Raw genomic sequence first — 17678 nt, forward strand, 5'->3', positions numbered from 1 at the left:
AATGTGGTACATATACAATGTAATCATTAGTTCAGCACTAAATTCAATCCATGCACATGCCTGTGCCCATCCCATTATGGGGTAGCACTTCAACCAGGGATTGTGATGGAGGATAATGTAAATGAACAGAGGTGCAGTGATGCACTTGACCAGGGCACAACTTATATGACGACTTTAAAACAAAATTTCGCCATAAAATTGAGAGCAAGATTTTTTGCTGAAAGTCACTTTGTTTAAAATGTATCATGCAACAATTACAACTGTTGTGTTCAGTGGATCATTAGCAACTGCAGATTATCCACAGATCCCACTGCAAATGATTGCTTTGGTTTGGCTGTGGAGCATTGAGTTAACACTAGGGTGCCCATGTTCTGTTTTGAAAATATATAGATTTGGCCTCACTTTATGGCAGCTCGTGGAGCCTCTGCCACCCAGTTACAAGGATACATGTTCAACCTTTCACTTGGCCCTGCCTATATGGAGTTTTTTCACTTTCCTTGTGACTGTGTAGGATTCCTCTGGATGCCTCGGTTTCCTCCTGTATCCCAGATACTTGCAAGCTGGTAGATTAATTGGTCACAGTAAATTGTACCCAGTGTGCAGGTGAATGGTCGAATCTGGATGGGGGTGCGGTGGAGATGGTTGGGAATGTGGGCAAAATAAAATAGTTTTGGTGTTTAATGAGTTACTGGAGACTGCAGAATCTGGAAAATTTGGAGCAGGAGGAACTAGCGGCATAATGGTTAGCACAACTCTTTACAGTACAGACGACCACCGCTGCCTGTAAGGAGTTTGTACGTTTTCTCCATGACTGCATGGGTTTCCTTCAGTTTCCTCCCACAGTCCAAAGACGTACGGGTTGGTAGGTTAATTGGTCATTGGAAATTGTCCCACGATTAAGCTAGGATTAAATCAGGGGATTGCGTGACTCCAAGACCTGGAAGGGCCTATTGAAGCTGTATCTCAATAAGTAACTAACTAAATAAATAAACTTGGCAGGTCAGGCAGCACCTATAGAGGGAAATGGGCAGCTGAGATTTTGGGTTGAGACCCTTCATCAGGACAGATCCTGTTGAAAGCTATCAGCCTGAATCAGTGACTATTTCCTTCCATAGGTGATGTCAGGCCCCTGAGTTCCTCCAGTTTTTTGTGTGTTGTATTAACGTTTGATGGTTGCCATGACGAGCGAGGTCAAGAGGCCTGTGTACTGCCAAATGTGTTCTGCCAAGCTGAATGAACAATATTAGTGAATATTCAAATGTAACCACAAAATGAGTAATAAGAACAGAAGACTACAATATCTGGCAGAATGACAATAGCAGATATATGTAACAGTTTGCTGTTAAATTATGAGGGGCATAGATAAGATATAAAGTTGGTCTTTTTCCAAGGGTAGGGGAATCTAAAACTAGAGGACATTGGTTTAAGGAGGAAGGGGAACGATTTACAGGAGTCTGAGGGTGAAGGTTTTGACATATAGTGTGACACATAGTTTTGGTACATAGTATGGAACAGGCTATTAGAAGAGGTGACAAAGTCCAGTTCAATAGCAGTCTTTTAAAACATTTACAACAAGCTGGAGGAACTCAGCAGGTTGGGCAGCATCCGTGGAAATGAGCAGTCAACGTTTCGTGCTGAGACCCTTCCTCTCGGAGGACCCTGATGAAGGGTCTCAGCCCAAAACGTTGAACTGTTCGTTTCCATGGATGCTGCCCGACCTGCTGAGTTCCTCCAGCTTGTTGTACGTGTTGATTTGACCACAGCATCTGCAGTGTACTTTGTGTTTTAAAGTATTTGCAAGGCTCTTGGTTAGGAAATAAATAGAGGTATGAGCTAATTGCAGCACAATTAGTGAAGATAGGCAGCTGGGTCAGCATGGGCAAGTTGGGCTGAATGGCCTGTTTGTGTGCTGTACTACTCTATGACACTGATATATGCAAATAATTATAAAGTGACAGTAGACTGAGCACAAGCACTGGTTTGGGAGTAAATGAAGATGAACCAGAATAATTACTAGGCTCTTTATTCTGTGCAAAGTCACTAAGTTGTGAGCATTCTGACAAGGCCTGTCACTGGCCTAACTCCAAGCCTAAACTTTAGCTTTGGTCATGCTTTGTAGGCAGAAGAGAGAAATTGCTTGATTGGAAGAAAGATCCAAAGCAATGAGTGTCATTTCTGGAGGAATAATAGCAGTAACTTGATAATTCTAGCTGTGTTGTGTAGAGTGCTGTGTATTTAATATTTGAGCAATATTGTAAATATATTGTTAAATAAGGCATTCTTTTTGTTTAAATAACTTCGTGAAATGCATACATCATGATGCTACCCTGTGCGCTTCACTTAAAAGTAAAGAAGTTGTACTCACATGCCCTGCTTTCTTGTTCTCCTTTCAATTAGTTTTCATGTTTTGGAGTTACCAAACATAACACAGGACTTTGAGAATCACATTCTAGTGGCCAAAAATAACGTATTTGGAAGTTGTAACAGTGAATATTCGTGTCATTTCTGGCAGTTATTTAATAATGAATGTTGTTGTAGTTTATGCTGAGATAGTTTTACCAAGCTGACGATATGATTTACTTCTTTCCAGTAGCTAACTGGAAAGGATCATACGGGTTCTTGTTTACTTCCAGAACGCATACTTGTCAGAACTCAGGATAATTGCCGACACAAACCTAAGCGGCATATAGTGTAGTGGTTAACGCACCAGTACTGCTTTACAGTACCAGCAACCCGGATTCAATTCCCACCACTGCTTGTAAGGAGTTAGTACGTTTTCCCCGTGACCATGTGGGTTTCCTCTCATAGTCTAGAGATGCACTGGTTAGTAGGTTATTATAAATTGCCCCATGATTAGTCTAGGGTTAAATTGCAGATTGCTGGGCAGCACAGCTCAAAGGACCAGAGGGTCTACTCCGCACTGTATGTCAATAGATAAAAAAAACTGTTGGTAGTTAAAGTTCTGATTAAAGTTGAAACCTTCTTCTTTCCTGCATCATCTTTAGAAGGAGCGGCTCTTATTCCCTTCTCATCCCTATGCGGCTCATGGTTGCTGATCTACAATTGCCTTAACCCTGCACCTTCATAAATAAAGAGACTGGTACTGACTTGGTCACTAGATGGTCTGTTGCTATGTTCGAGATTCCTTTCACTCCCTGTGCGTCACTAACAAGGGCTCTATCTCTGAAATGTACGCAGCAATAAATACCAGCTTTATAAAATTGTGACAGCTTAGAGACAGATGTATTTTGGTTAAAAAAATCATGCCTTTGGGTAAATCTTTCTAGTCTACTTACAAAGACAAAATATGACCCTGGGAATAGTTATAAAAAAGAGACAGTTTTATTACAACAGTCTTTCCCCTTTCAGAATGTGCAAAATACTTTAGAGGTTATGAATTATACGCATTGTTATAATGGTGGAAGTCTTTTTGTGCACAGTAAGCTCCCATAAATAGCAAGATAATTCTCATAGAGGGATAAACAGCTAAACAAATCATATGGGTTACTGGGTCCACGTCAATCATCAAGCAACCATTTACTTTACTCACCCTGTATGACCATCAACTGCTCCCAGAGTCTACCACTCACACAGAGGTCAAATTGCAGTGGCAATTTACCCACCAACCCTTGGTTGTGGGTGTGAACCAGAGCACCTGAAGGAAACCCACACAGTCACAGAAAGAACATGTAACCTTCCCCCACACTATACTGGAAGTCTGAATTGAACCTTTGGTCTCTGGTACAATGAGGCAGCACTTCTACCAGCCAAGAAGAGACCTGAAAATTGGACGAGAATTTTAAAACTCTGGTATCAGTGAATCAGGCACTCGGTGGTGGTGAATAGTTGCAGATTAGGACATGCACAGCAGTACTTGGAAATTAGTAAGAGAATATTGATAAATTATCACTAACAGGCACCCTTGTGGTATGATCAAATGACGACCAACATGGAGGCTACCGAATAACCTGAATTTACAAGCCTGAGAACATTGAGGCCAATTAAATGCTGCTTTGATAGGTCATCACAAAGTGAAGATCTAAACCAGTGTTCTTCTGGACTCTGCAGCTGGTGTGCATTGTAGTCTCTTAACCTTGTACTCCATCAATAAAAGAGCTTGTGAAACATTATGTTATGAAGACCATACTTTTATAACATCACACAGATCATCACACGGGTCAAATGAATTTGAGAAATGGGTGTCATAATAGTGTGACTTAAATGAATTCACCTGTGACGGACTCAATTCAGTTTTACCAGACTGACAATATGATTTACTTATTTCCAGCAGCTGATTATATGGGTTCCTGTTTACTTCCAGAACACTTGTTGGATCTCAGGACAATTGCAGACACAAACCTAGGGACACTGAGCAGTCAGAAAGAACTTAGAGAAATGCTGATTGGAGTTTCAGTTACAGCACTGAGTGTGATTACATGTGCAATGGGGGAATCACAAAATACCTTGCCTGATTCTTTGCAAATCCCCATCGATAATGAAATGAAACATGAGGGGAGATATGGGATTTGAGGCAACAACTTGAGATAACCTTATTAATCGAAGGCAAAATCCTCGCTTTGTACCATGCATAACTTTGGCTGTAACAGTGTCAGATGTGGTCTCAAAGCTCAACTAAGAGCAGCAACCATGACTTAATTTAGACTCCCACCGTGCCTTTTGTGACCAAACAAATCTACAGCTCTTTGCCCTGAGTGTCAGCCTGTTCTGTTGCTTTGAAAGCTGTTTCATATCTGTTGCTTCCATGACCCTGTGACTTGGCTTTGAAAATAGTTTCAGTGTAGGGAAAACGGAGGGGAGGGAGACAGAGAATGAGAGAGAAAACAAACTGACTTGGTTGGCCCTGATGATATGAAATTGATCTGATATTAACACATAGATGCTAGAAAATGGACAGCACAGCTGACTGGCCTTCTAAACAGATATTTTTCCTATATTTGGGAAATTTTGATGCATCAGCAAGTCTCCTTATGTCCTCCTCTTGTTTATAAATTCCAAGCAAATTTATCTCAGAAAAAAAGGTCTCAGCACTTGTTCTTGTGCACCATTGCTCAGTTTGGGGCGTGTGGCTGTTGCTATTTTTAACTATTTCAGCTGGTTCATCAGTTTAAAAGTATTTGTTTGAGGTGTCGAAGCCAAAGTGGGCAGCTGCAAAGGCCTGTGCACTTCAGAGTGGCTCAATGGGCTTTTGAAGGGTCTCCAGTGCCTGTCCCAGCTCTCTTCTGGACCTGCCATTTCCAAGAGACATTGCCACATAAGGGCCTGTTTGAGGGACAGTGTGCTGGTTGACAGGGCCATCTTCCCCTCCCGACAGATGGTGCGTCTCTTCACGTCAGCAGACCACTCATAGCTGGAGGCCACAGTGGACCAAGCCACTGGCTTTGCCAACATTCCTGGCAACAGCAGTAGGTCAGGAACAGGGATCCGGTGTCCGTGCACTTCATAACTCAGGGCACTAACTGACGAGGTGTTGAAATGTCTAAGTGACAGACGGCAAGAGAGAGAGAGATATATATATAGAAAGTGAAGGGGGGGGGAATAAAAAAGCCAGTGGCATGGTATGAGCCCATGAGCCCATGCTTCATTTCTTTTTGGCAACATTGGGGAAATTGATGCATATAAAATTGTTAAAGATGCCAGCACACCACTCTCTCAAACTGAGCAATGGGGGAAAGATCCTCAGCACAGGATAAATCCAGCAACCTTTATTGGAGATCCTTTTCTCTGCTGTAGTAATTATAAAACTGTCAGGGAGAAGGGGGTTATAGTGAGGCTGAAAATGAAAAAGGAAGTGTCGGACAACAGAGATTCTGATAATTTTGTTGAATATCGCATTGAATATTATCTCCTGCTGGAGAGTGTGATGAATCTTTGGGATTCTTCATCCCAGAGAGTCTGTGAGGCTGGATAATTAAAGTGGAGGTAGATGCATCCTTGAACAAGTGGTGGATTGAGGGTGATGGGAATCTTGGACAGAGGCCTGGGCAAAATCAGCCATGATGATATCGAATGGATTAAAGGACTGAGTGGCCTTCGGCTCCGAATGTCTTATGTCATGGTGTTCCATACCTCTTCTGTGCACCCAGAATAGGGCTGGTGGGGGAGGGGCAAATACAGTGCTTACGAATAAGTGTGTGTTCTGGTGGGATCTTTTCCAATGTAAACTGTAATGAACACCTGAACCAGCAACCCTTAGGAGTTAATGGCTGGCCTTCCCACGTTAGGATGGACTGAGAGCCCTGCATGGCTCAAGGGCATGTCATCAAACCTAATCCTACCAATTCAGAAGGTGCACCCAGCCATGGTCAGACCCTTCCATGGTGCTGCCTAGCTGAGGTCCGCTTAAGTTATATCATGACCACACCAGGCAGGGAAGCAAAGCAACAGACTCTGACATAGACTTCTTTCTACACAAACCGTGTTTTCAAGAAAAACGCACACACACACACACGCACATCCCTGCATTTGGATAGTAAGTGTTTACCTCCCCTGGCTCTGTTTTGCACTGAAAGATCCCAAATTTTCCCCAAGGTGAATTGCTTCAACAGAAGCAGCCTTTGTTTTTAAGCTGTTAACTACTAAACTCCAGTGTATACTACCAAAGCCTCTTTTATGCATCTTTTCACCTTTAAGGCAGTCCTTAAAACTTATCTTTTTGAACAAATCTTGGGCCATCTGCCCAGATGTAATTTGGGGCTAGGTTTTGTTCTCAGATGCTCTGTTTCTTGGGATGCATTGCAAAATGAAAGGTATAAATGAAGGTTGATACGAATTGTTATATATAGGTGGATGTTAGTGTTGTATGTAGGTGTAGGTTGATGCTGTATATAGGTGGATGTTAGTGGCTTATATATGTAAATGTTAGTGTTGTATGTAGGTGTAGAGATTTGATATATATATAGGTGGAGGTATTGCCGGAGACTTGCAAACCTGTTTTTTGTTTATACCTCCTTCATTCCTACTCTAAATCAAAAGTAAAGCAGAGGTGCTTTTAGGAAGAGCCACGACTTGGCAATGATTCTAATTTGCCATGAGTTTTACTCAATCGATGAAAATACAATTGTATAAATTCCCTCAGAGAGTGAACATTTCCTTTAATTCAGAGAAAGAGTTTTAATCAAATTCTATTTTTTTCTCTCTCACTTTCTCACTCCAGGTTCTTCTTGAAATTCTTTCTGAAATGCAATCAGAACTGCCTGAAGAATGCAGGAAACCCCAGGGACATGCGAAGGTTCCAGGTGAGTGTGGTTTTTATCTCTGCAGCCATCTCCTCTGAAAGCTAATTTGTGAACAAATAATGATTCGTTTATGGAGACTTCGCCTTAAGTGGTAACGGCAAGGGAAAGAGATGTATTAGATGGCTTAAAGTGTTAAAGAAAAAAAATCTATCCTCACTTGAGTCATTTCTCACAGGGGAGAAGGAAATAAAATGTCTGTAGTTTTTAATGTGCTTATGAACAATAAAAACCTCTAACTATTTGACTTGGTGCCTGACAAGAATCCTTTGTTGTTGGAAAGGATCTGTGCAAGTGCATGTTGTCAAGTTCAAGTGTAAATCAATTTATATTTGTTGGAAGGGTTGCTGCATTGTCTGACCCTTGTTCAAGGCTCATCTCACCTTCACTAGTCTGCATGCACATGCTTTTCCTCTGCTCAGGAATAGTTTGTACACTTCCAATGACACGCCTTGCCATCCACCACACCAGCATCCCCACCGTGTCTAATGGAATTAATTGCTTAATGCTTGGTCTTGATAAGTAAAATGGTGGGCTCAAGTGGATCGCACCAATGAGCCTGTTACAGCTGGTGGCTGATTGGATAGGACTTGGAAAGTTAAGGATGGCAATGGAAGAGAAAAGGGGCAAGGAAGCAACGATTCCTAAAGCACAGAAAAAGAGAAGGAAACCATTTGTCCCACCTTTGATGGATGCACCCAACATTCACCCATTTGCCCTGGATTTCCCCCATCCCTTGGTTGGCATCCTGCTCTCTTTTAAAAGTTGATAATTTTCCTCATACTCTTGGTGTTAAATGTAATTGACATGTGACTTCTAATTCTGGACTCTCCCGTCAGCAGACGCCTCTCTTTGATTAAGCCTCTTCATCACTCTGAAGGCCTCTGTAAGGGCACCATCTCTGTTCTGGAATAAGGCTTCAAGTTGCTCAGTCTTTCCTCACACCTGATACCAATTCTTTTAAATTGTGCTTAAGATTCAGGACAAAGATTGAATACCTTGCCGACCATTTGTATCTATTCCAGAGTCTGCACTATAGTTAATTCATGAAAAAAAAACTCATAGGAAGTGGTAGAGGCAGGTTCGGTATTGTCACTTAAAGTAAAATTGGATAGGTATATGGATAGGAAAGGAAAGGAGGGTTATGGGTTGAGTGCGGGCTAGTAGGACTAGGTGAGAGTAAGTGTTCGGCACGGACTAGAAGGGTCGAGATGGCCTATTTCCGTGCTGTAATTGTTATATGGTTATATGGAATACCACCCCTCTCCCCTCCTCTCCTGCGACTGTATAAATGAATTAGGGTTCACTGTGACAGCTCTGTGACAAGTCTCCGTGACATGTCTTGGCAAATGGCACAAACCTGTATTCTGATCCCAAGATGAAATTCTCCAGGTGGGCTGAGATTTGACCAACATTTTATAAAACTCCCTGGGGCAGTGGGTCTGTTGCAGTATTTATGGGAGGTACCAAGCAACATGCAAAACAACCAACTCAGACCTAGCAAAGAGCAACCTGTACCTGCAAAGGAACATTTGGAATCATACTGCTGCAGCATGGGACTGCAATCACAATGCCTTTCAGTGACCAAGAGACCACTCTTTGTTCCCATATTGGGTCTGCTATCATCAGGCCTTTTACTGACTGTGAGACCACTCTTTGTTCCCATATTGCAGATAAGATCAATACAAAATCTTCCTCAGCCCCGCTTTAGTCAATAACAGAAGGTTCCTCATTGGTTGCTTATTATGTAGGGTTAAGGTAGGAATGCTCCTATGTTAGTGATAATCAACTGGCCTTTCCGAATCAGGGCAGAAATATAGCTGTTGCAACAGAAAGGAAAATCAATTGACAACAAAGTCTGTGTTAATGTTCGTAGGTAGGGTGGGTTAGAGACTATTCTCATCATAATGGCAGCAGCAGTTGGATCATAAATCTGGGTTTGCTTTTCTTGAATGTGTTTTGGTGATTCCTGCTATAAATGGCATAGATTATGAACTTTCTTGATTAAAAAGGGGAACTTCAAGTGAGAGACTTTCCCTGCCAAGTTCACCTTTGTAGAATCTGGATCTGGAAGGTCTTGGGAGCAATAAGGAATCAGGTATTGGGGGTGTGAAGCACTGGGGCATAGAGCTTCAGCAGATGGGGCATTAGTGAATGAGTCAACAGGGAATGGGGTATTGGGGGGTGGAACACTGGAGCTTGGAGCTTCAGCAGGGAATGGGGTATTAGTGAATGGGTCAACAGGGAATGGGGTATTGGGGGGTGGAACACTGGTGCTTGGAGCTTCAGCAGGGAATGGGGTATTAGTGAATGGGTCAACAGGGAATGAGTTACTGAAGCAGCTTAAAGAAGCATCTGGGAAAGAGTTATAAGAGTTAACACATTAACAACAGGTCATGGGGCATAATGGAATATCAGCAGTTTGGCCTTTGTAAGATGGGATGTGAGGGAAGGAGATGCAGGAGAATGGTGCATCAGAGAAAGGGCCATTAGAAATAGGGTAATGGAGGTGTGATATTTATTGGCTGTGTGGGAGCAGCAGATTGAATATCAGGAACTAAGGCATTGGAAGTTGACAGTGAGGCATCAGGTAATGGACCTGTGGGCATTCAGACACAGTGGGAAGAAGCAGTGATATTAGAAAATGTGGAAATAGGGCTTGGTGGGGGATTGGATTGGTGGGGAATGGTAGTGCATTGGATGATGACTGAGGAGCAATGCTATAGGAAAGGGGTGTTAGGGATGGGTAAGGGCCATTGGGAGAGTGATGAAGAATAGTAGAGAAGGTGATGGTTATCAATAATAGGAGTGGAGCATTGGTGGTAGGTGACGGCATGGGATTTTGCTGAGGAGCATTGGGATGGATGAGGGGCATTGAGATGAGTGACAGTGATTGGATGGATTAGGGTCATTGGGATGGGTGAAGAGCTTTGGGAATGGGTCATCAGGAGATGGAGAATCATGCAACGGGGGAAGGCATTGTGGGAGATGAAGCACTGTTGTCCTTGTTTTGTAGGATGCACATTAAGACTGGGTACTGGCTGTAGGGTCATTAGGGCTGCGGATGAGCACTGGGGGATTGGTCTCATGGCACAATGAGACTGGACGTTGAAGGTGGAGCATCAGGGTTCGATCATGACCGGCTGTGACCTGTGGGTGAAGTATTGGGGATGGAGCAGGAAAATTAGTTTTACGTGTGAAGTTGAGCATCAGAAGGCATTCCACTGACTTCCAGGGTGGGGTGTGGGCACGTGATTAGGGGCTCCAAGCTATTGGCAGTTGGAGGGTGGGGTGGTGCAGGGAATGGACACAAAGTCAGATACTTGATGGGGGGCCTATCTGCAAGACAAAAGCTGCCTGGGATTACTGCTCACCTTCAGCTCCAACTCTCCCATTAAGATCACTCCCATTTGCAAGGTTTAGGCAAGCAAAAGAGTTTTGTGCAGTTGCCATAAAATGTGCACAGCTTGGGATATTAGGTTAAGGCTCAGGTGGCCAGGGAGGGCTGAAGTGAATTTGTTTAAAAGTTAGGTTTTAGGTAAGATTTAATCAACACAAGTCAAGTTGAGTTTATTGTCATGCGCTCAAGTACGGTGAAGTACAGGTAGAATGCAACAGCATCAGAGATATGGATATAGGTAGAGATAACACACAGAATATACATTGTATATGGATTACACAAAGCAGTGAAGGAAAAAGTTGTGCAATACGGAACATTAGTGCATAATAAAAGAGGTTGGAAATCCTCAGGTTTCTATGAACATTTTCCCCTGCCATTTAAGCATATAGTGGCCCTTAGTTTTCTGTTGCTGAGGTTGGATTTAGGTTATGCAGGTCACTTCAGGAACCTTCAGCCTGTAAGAAGATAGCTGCTCTTGAACCTGGTGACTACAGGTTTCTGCATCTCCTGCCTCATGGTAGTAGTAAGAAGCAGACATGGCATAGCCCTGTACAAACTGAAAGAATGTATATCTTCGTTGCAGGTGCAGGATTGGCATTGGCTTCAGCTCCTACATCTCCTCTTACACTATCCCATCCCATCTTGCTGGGACTTTCTGTTGACAGTCACTGACCAGGCTTCAATAGGAAGAATGATAGAAATATTGATATACCTGCTGTGAGTCAGAGCTTAATACTGAATAATACTGAATTTACAATTACGTAGCACCTTCAATGAAATATCCCATGCACGCCACAACAGTGGAGTGAAGGTCTCTGCTTATTGTGAGGAGAATTGGATACAAAAATGGGGAAGTTATGTTTGATTATTGACCAGTCAAAGTCAAAAGGTAGTGTTTATTGTCATATGCATAAGTATGCACATGTGTTTACAGGTACAATAAAGTACTTAACTTGCGGCAGCATCACCGAGATTTGAAACAAATAGCATCATGGGTCTTGATATCCTAGATGTGGAGTGCAGCTAGCCCGGGGAGTTACCATCCAAAAATAATGGCTTTGCCACTTAAAAGAGATGAGACAATAAACCTTCTTTCTCAGATGGTTTGGAATCCTCTTCTTTAGAAGGCAATGGAAGTAGAATATTTGAAGGCAGAGTTAAATTATTGGTTTGAATGTGGGGAGAAGTTATCAGTGAATATGGAGTGCAGCTTAAATCAGTTCAGTCATAGTTTTATTAGGTTATGGAACAGACCAGAAGGACCAAGCACTTGCTCCTAATTTGTATGTAATCATCTGATAAATGAGATTTTAAGTTTAGTGATTTCATACTTTGTCAAAAAGATTTAATCTTACAATGTAATAGGAGACGGTGAGATGGTGAGGTTGAAAGGTGACCGTAGTGGTAGAGCCGGGAGAGCTGAGGGCTGATGATGGGGTATTGGAAGCGAGGGCTGGTGGAAAATGTGGGCATTGGGCTGCAAGTGATAAAAGACAATGGAAGGAACCAGTTCATGGAAGGATTCGAAAAGAAGGATGAGCCAGAGAAGCCGAATGCTGAATCGCTGGAGAGATGCAGTGCTGGTTTTAATTAGCATTCCAAGAAAACTAGGCATGAAAGCAAATCTATGTTAGCCTCATTCAGATTGGAACTTGGCAGGCATGTGACTGCTCTTAAGTAGTTAGGAAATGGAAGTCACTTGTAAGACACAATAGGTCTTTTTTACTGTGGACCCTCGGTCTTACGGTGAAGAAATACTTGTCTAGCTGAATATTCTTGACAAGCAGACATGGCAAGGGTCCACCAGGGAGTCTACAGGATGATATACACGATGGCTCAATTAATAAGTACTCCCACTCAATACTCAGACTAATTTCCATATGGTGATGACTTTTACTGTTATCTTGGTTCCACAGTCAGCACTTCACTTATGTGATTGGTTGGATCCAGGGAAGGTTGCTGATCTGTTGACTCTAAGAAGCATTACTGTCAAACTAGCAAAAGCCCATGGTTGTTGAGTCTTCAAGTATGTGAACAGTTACTGCTTAATTACTTGTACTGTGTCAATTAGCATGACCTTAGAAATTGGCGGTAAAGAGAATGACTGGCTTGTACAAATGAAAAAGTAAAGAAAAAAATACTTGGACCTTATTGAAGTGTTTAGCTAAAGCTTCAAAATTGCTGCGGCCTGTCAGTTTCAACAAACACTAAAGCAGTAATATATGCCGTCAGGTCTCAGTACTGTAACACATGTAAGCTGTCAAACAAACAGATGTTTTGTTGTCTCAGTGTGTTTCAAGCATCCACCATTGGGTTACAAGTATTCCTCTAACAGGGGATGTGTGTTGGCTTCTTGCTTTCTCATTTTAAACAGCATTTGATGTTATTGAAAGAAATAACTTATATATGGATTTTTTTTACTGTCAAAGTGCAATCTATTAAATTCCAATTCCAAACCAAATCAATCCCTTCCTGGAGCACCAAATGTTCAATTATACCTTGGGCTGAAATAAGTTTTTATGCAAAACTAATTTCTATGTTTCATTGATTAATTATTTTAGACTGATTTACATTTTGTTTTCCTGCACAATGTTCTTCCTTTCTCCCCTGAAGGAATTGATTCATTCTGGGGGCCAGCATGACATACTGCATTTACTCTCAGGTGGCTATCCGTCTGAACAGGCTATTCATTAGAGGAGAGGGTATCACGAGTGTGTGTAGTCTATCCTCACGTGATGTATACACATATAAATAAACATAGAGGTCCAAGCACACAGATCCACAAAACTTTAAGTAACAGTTTACATTTTAAATGCATACTCAGATTAAAATGTCCCAAAGTCCTTTGCAGAAATATTATCAAACAAACGTCCACTTCCAGACAAACACTTCTTTTCACGATGGGCCTTAATCCAGTATTTGTTACTCGTCCGCTGATTGGCTTTGAGCTGAGGCTCTGCTGGATACTTTCCAATGAGAAGTGTTGCTGTGGATCATTGGGACAGACAGGCACAGGTTTTGGTTCCTTTACTTCTCTGATGGTTGATTTTTTGGCCAAAGGGATATTGACACCCAGTACAAACAAGAGAAAATCTGCAGATGCTGGAAATCCAAGCAACACACACAAATGGTGGAGGAACTTAGCAGCCCAGGCCGCATCCATGGAAAAGAGTAGAGGCACATTTTGGACTGAGACCCTTCAGCAGGACTGGAGAAAAAAAGATGAAAAGTAGAGTTAAAAGGTGGGGGTGGGAGAGAAACACAAGATGAAAGGTGAAACTGGGAGGAGGAGGATTGAAGTAAAGAGCTGGGAAGTTGATTGGTGAAAGTGACAGAAGGCCGTGGAAGAAAGAAAAAGGGGAGGAGCACCAGAAAGAGGCAATGGGCAGACAAGGAGATAAGGTGAGAGAGGGAAAAGGGGATGGGGAATGGTGAAAGGGGGGGGGCATTACTGGAAGTTCAAGAAATCGATGTTCATGTCATCAGGTTGGAGGCTATCCCGACAGACTATAAGGTGTCCTTTTCTGACACCTCCCTCTCTTTCTCAATCTCTCTGTCTCTATCTCTGGAGCCAGTTTATCTACTAATGTCTATTATAATCCCACAGACTCTCATAGCTACTTGAACTATACCTCTTCCCATCCTGTTATTTGTAAAAGTGCCATCCTCTTCTCTCAATTCCTCCGTCTCCGCTGCATCTGCTCTCAGGATAAGGTTTTTCATTCCTGAATGAAGGAGATGGCCTCCTTCTTTAAAGAAAGGGGCTTCCCTTCATCCACCATCAATGCTGCCCTCAACCATATCTCTTCCAATTCACACACATCTGCTCTTACCCCATCCTCCCGTCACCCTACCAGGGATAGGGTTCCTCTTGTCCTCACCTACCATCCTACCAGCCTCCATGTACAGCACATAATTCTCTGCAATTCCCGCCATCTCCAATGGGATCCCATCATCAAGCATATCTTCCCCTCTTCCTCACTTTTTACTTTCCACAGGGATTGCTCCCTATGTGACTCCCTTGTCCATTCATCCCTCCCCACTAATCTCCCTCCTGGCACTTATCCTTGCAAGCAGAACAAGTGCTACACCTGCCCCTACCTCCTCCCTCACTACCATTCAAGGCCCCAAACAGTCCTTCCAGGTAAGGCAACACTATGTCCAGTGCTCCCGGTGTGGCCTCCTGGATATCAGTAAAACCTGATATAAATTGAGGGACTGCTTTGCCAAGCACCTATGCACTGTCTGCCAGAAAAAGTGGGATCTCCCAGTGGCCACCTATTTTAATTCCCCTTTCCATTCCCATTACAATACGTCTATCCATGGCCTCCTTTACTGTTGTGATGAAGCCACACTCAGGTTGGAGGAATAAAACCATATAATCTGTCTGGGTATCCTCCAAACTGATGATATTTCTTGAACTTCTGATAATGCCCCCACCATTCCCCACCCCCTTTTCCCTGTCCATCACCTCCCTCTGGTGCTCCTCCCCCTTTTCTTTCTTCCATGGCCTTCTGTCCTCTTCTATCAGATTCCCCCTTCTCCAGCTCTGATTCTCTTTCACCAATCAACTTCGCAGCTCTTTACTTCACCCCTCCCATTCCCAGTTTCACCTATCACCTTGTGTTTCTTCCTCCCCTCTCCCCACCATTTAACTCTAAATTAACTTTTAATTCCTGAACCTGTCCAAATGTCCATTCAATATTGCAGTTATACCTATCTCTACAGCTTCCTTTGGCAGCTTGTTCCAGCTGGTGACATGGGTTCAGAATCAGAATAAGAATAGTTTACTACATAATACATAATAAAAACATAGATTACAATGAGAAATATGTATATATTTGAGCATGTGTCTTCTGGCTCCTGTACCCCCTTCTTTATGGTAGCAATGAGAAGAGGGCATGTTTTGGGTGATGGATGCTGCCTTTTTGAGGATACCTTTTGAAGCTATCCTCGATGCTGGGGAGGCTAGTGTCCATGATGGAGCTGGCTGAGTTTACAACTTACTGTAGCTTTTTCTGATCCTGTGTAGTGGCTCCTTCATACCAGACGGTGATGCAACTTGTTAAAATGCTCTCCATAGTACATTTTTAGAAATTTGCGAGTCTTTGGTGACCACAACAAGTCTTCTCAAACTCTGAATAAAGTATAGCTGCTCTCATACCTCCTTTGTATTCAATCAATATGGTGGGCCTAAGATTCATCTTCAGAGATGTTGACATCCAGGAACTTGAAACTGTTCAACTGCTGATACCTAGATGAGGACTGGTGTGTGTTCTTTCAACTTACCCTTCCTGAGGTCCACATCGATTCCTCGGTCTTACTGACATTGAGTGCAAGGTTGTTGTGACACCACTCAACCACCAAATCTGTCTTGCTCCTGTACACCTTCTTGTCACCATCTGATATTCTGGCAACAATGATTGTGTCATCGGCTAATTTATAGATGGCCATTGAGCTGTGCCTAGCCACACAGTCATGGACGTAGAGAGAATAGAGCAGTGGGCTAAGCATGCATTCTTGAGGTGCAGCAGTGTTGATTGTCAGTGGGGAGGAGGTGTTATTTCTAGCCGGCACTGACTATGATCTCCCAGTGAGAAAGACAAGGATCTAGTTGCTGAGAGGTACAGAGGCCCAAATTCTAGAGCTTGTTAATGTTAATTAGAACTAAGGGTATGATTGGGTTGAATGCTGAACTGTAATCAGTAAATAGCAGTCTGACATAGATATTGCTATTGTCCAGGTGATTCAAGGCCGAGTGGAGAGCCAGTGAGATTGTATCCGCTGTAGACCCGTTATGGCAATAGGTAATTTGCAGTGTTACCCTGTCCTTGCTTAAGCAGGAGTTGATACTGGCCATGACCAACCCCTCAAAGCACTTCATTACAGTAGATATGAGTACCACTGAGTGATAGTCATTGAGGCAGTTCTCTTTGCTCTTCTTGGCACTGGTATGATTGTCACCCTTTTGAAGCAGTAGAGAGAGATAGAAGATGTCCTTAACATTCCCTCCAGTTGTTGGCATAGGTTTTCAGAGCCCTACCAGGTACACCATCAGTGTCTGATGCTTTATGAGGGTTCTCCCTAATGAAAGATGTTCTGATGTCAGCCTCCGAGACAGAGATCACAGGGTCACCAGATGCTGCAGGGATTCAAACAGGTGTAGTGAAAAGGCATTGAGCTCATCTGAGAGTGAAGTATCACAGCCATTTATGATGTTAGGTTTTGCCTTGTAGGAAGCAATGGCCCACAAACCCTGCCAGAGCTGATGTGCATCCGATTCTGAGTTCAATCTCAATTAGAATTGCTTTATGGCACTTAAGATAGCCTTCTGTCGGTTTTACCTGGATTTATTGTATAGTTCTGGATCACCAGTTGTGAATACCACAAATTTAGCCCTCAGCAGGCTATGAATCTCCTGCTTCATCTGTGGCTTTTGGTTTGGGTATGTTCTCAAAGGCACACACTCACCCACAGAGGTCTTGATGATGTCGGTGACAACTATGGAGTATTCATTCAGATCCAGAAATGAATCCCTGATTAGTGTTCAGTTCGCCGACTCAAAGCATCCCTGCAAGTGCTGTTCAAACTCTCTTGACCGTATCTTCTTCATCTTTACCACTGCTCTGTGGCTTTTAGGCTCTGCCTATACACCGGGAGTAGAAGTACTGCCAGGTGATTCGACTTTCCAAAGTGTGGGCGTGGGATGGTGATATAAAAGTGGTCAAGTGTGTTGGCTCCTCTGGTTCCATAGGTGATACTTGTTCAGAGACTTCCTCAAGGTGGCCTGGTTGAAAACCCCTGCAATGACTGGGTAGGCATCAGGATGTGCTGTTTCATGGTGCTCAGCTACCCCCAGTGCCTGCTTGATGTTGGCCTGAGGAGGGATGCTTACTGCTGCCAGAATGATAGTGAAAAGCCCCCTCGGCAGATAAAATGACAACACGTGACTGCTAGATATTTCAGGCTGGACAAGCAAAACTAAGACTGAAGCGTCATATCTAAGCACCGCAATGAGTTAATCA

At 43.0% G+C, this 17678-nt stretch overlaps 1 protein-coding gene across 5 annotated transcripts in view; it reads left to right on the top strand.

Moving 5' to 3' along the window:
• ebf1a (EBF transcription factor 1a) overlaps positions 1-17678 on the top strand; it is a 468633-nt gene that overhangs the window by 216787 nt on the left and 234168 nt on the right. For all 5 annotated transcript variants that reach the window (XM_059989982.1, XM_059989983.1, XM_059989985.1 and 2 more), the window contains one exon: positions 7175-7256. In XM_059989982.1, the coding sequence (XP_059845965.1) occupies positions 7175-7256 (82 nt within the window). The remainder of the gene's footprint in view (positions 1-7174; positions 7257-17678) is intronic.

Source organism: Hypanus sabinus, chromosome 15 (genome assembly GCF_030144855.1).
Source record: "Hypanus sabinus isolate sHypSab1 chromosome 15, sHypSab1.hap1, whole genome shotgun sequence".
NCBI lineage: Eukaryota > Metazoa > Chordata > Chondrichthyes > Myliobatiformes > Dasyatidae > Hypanus > Hypanus sabinus.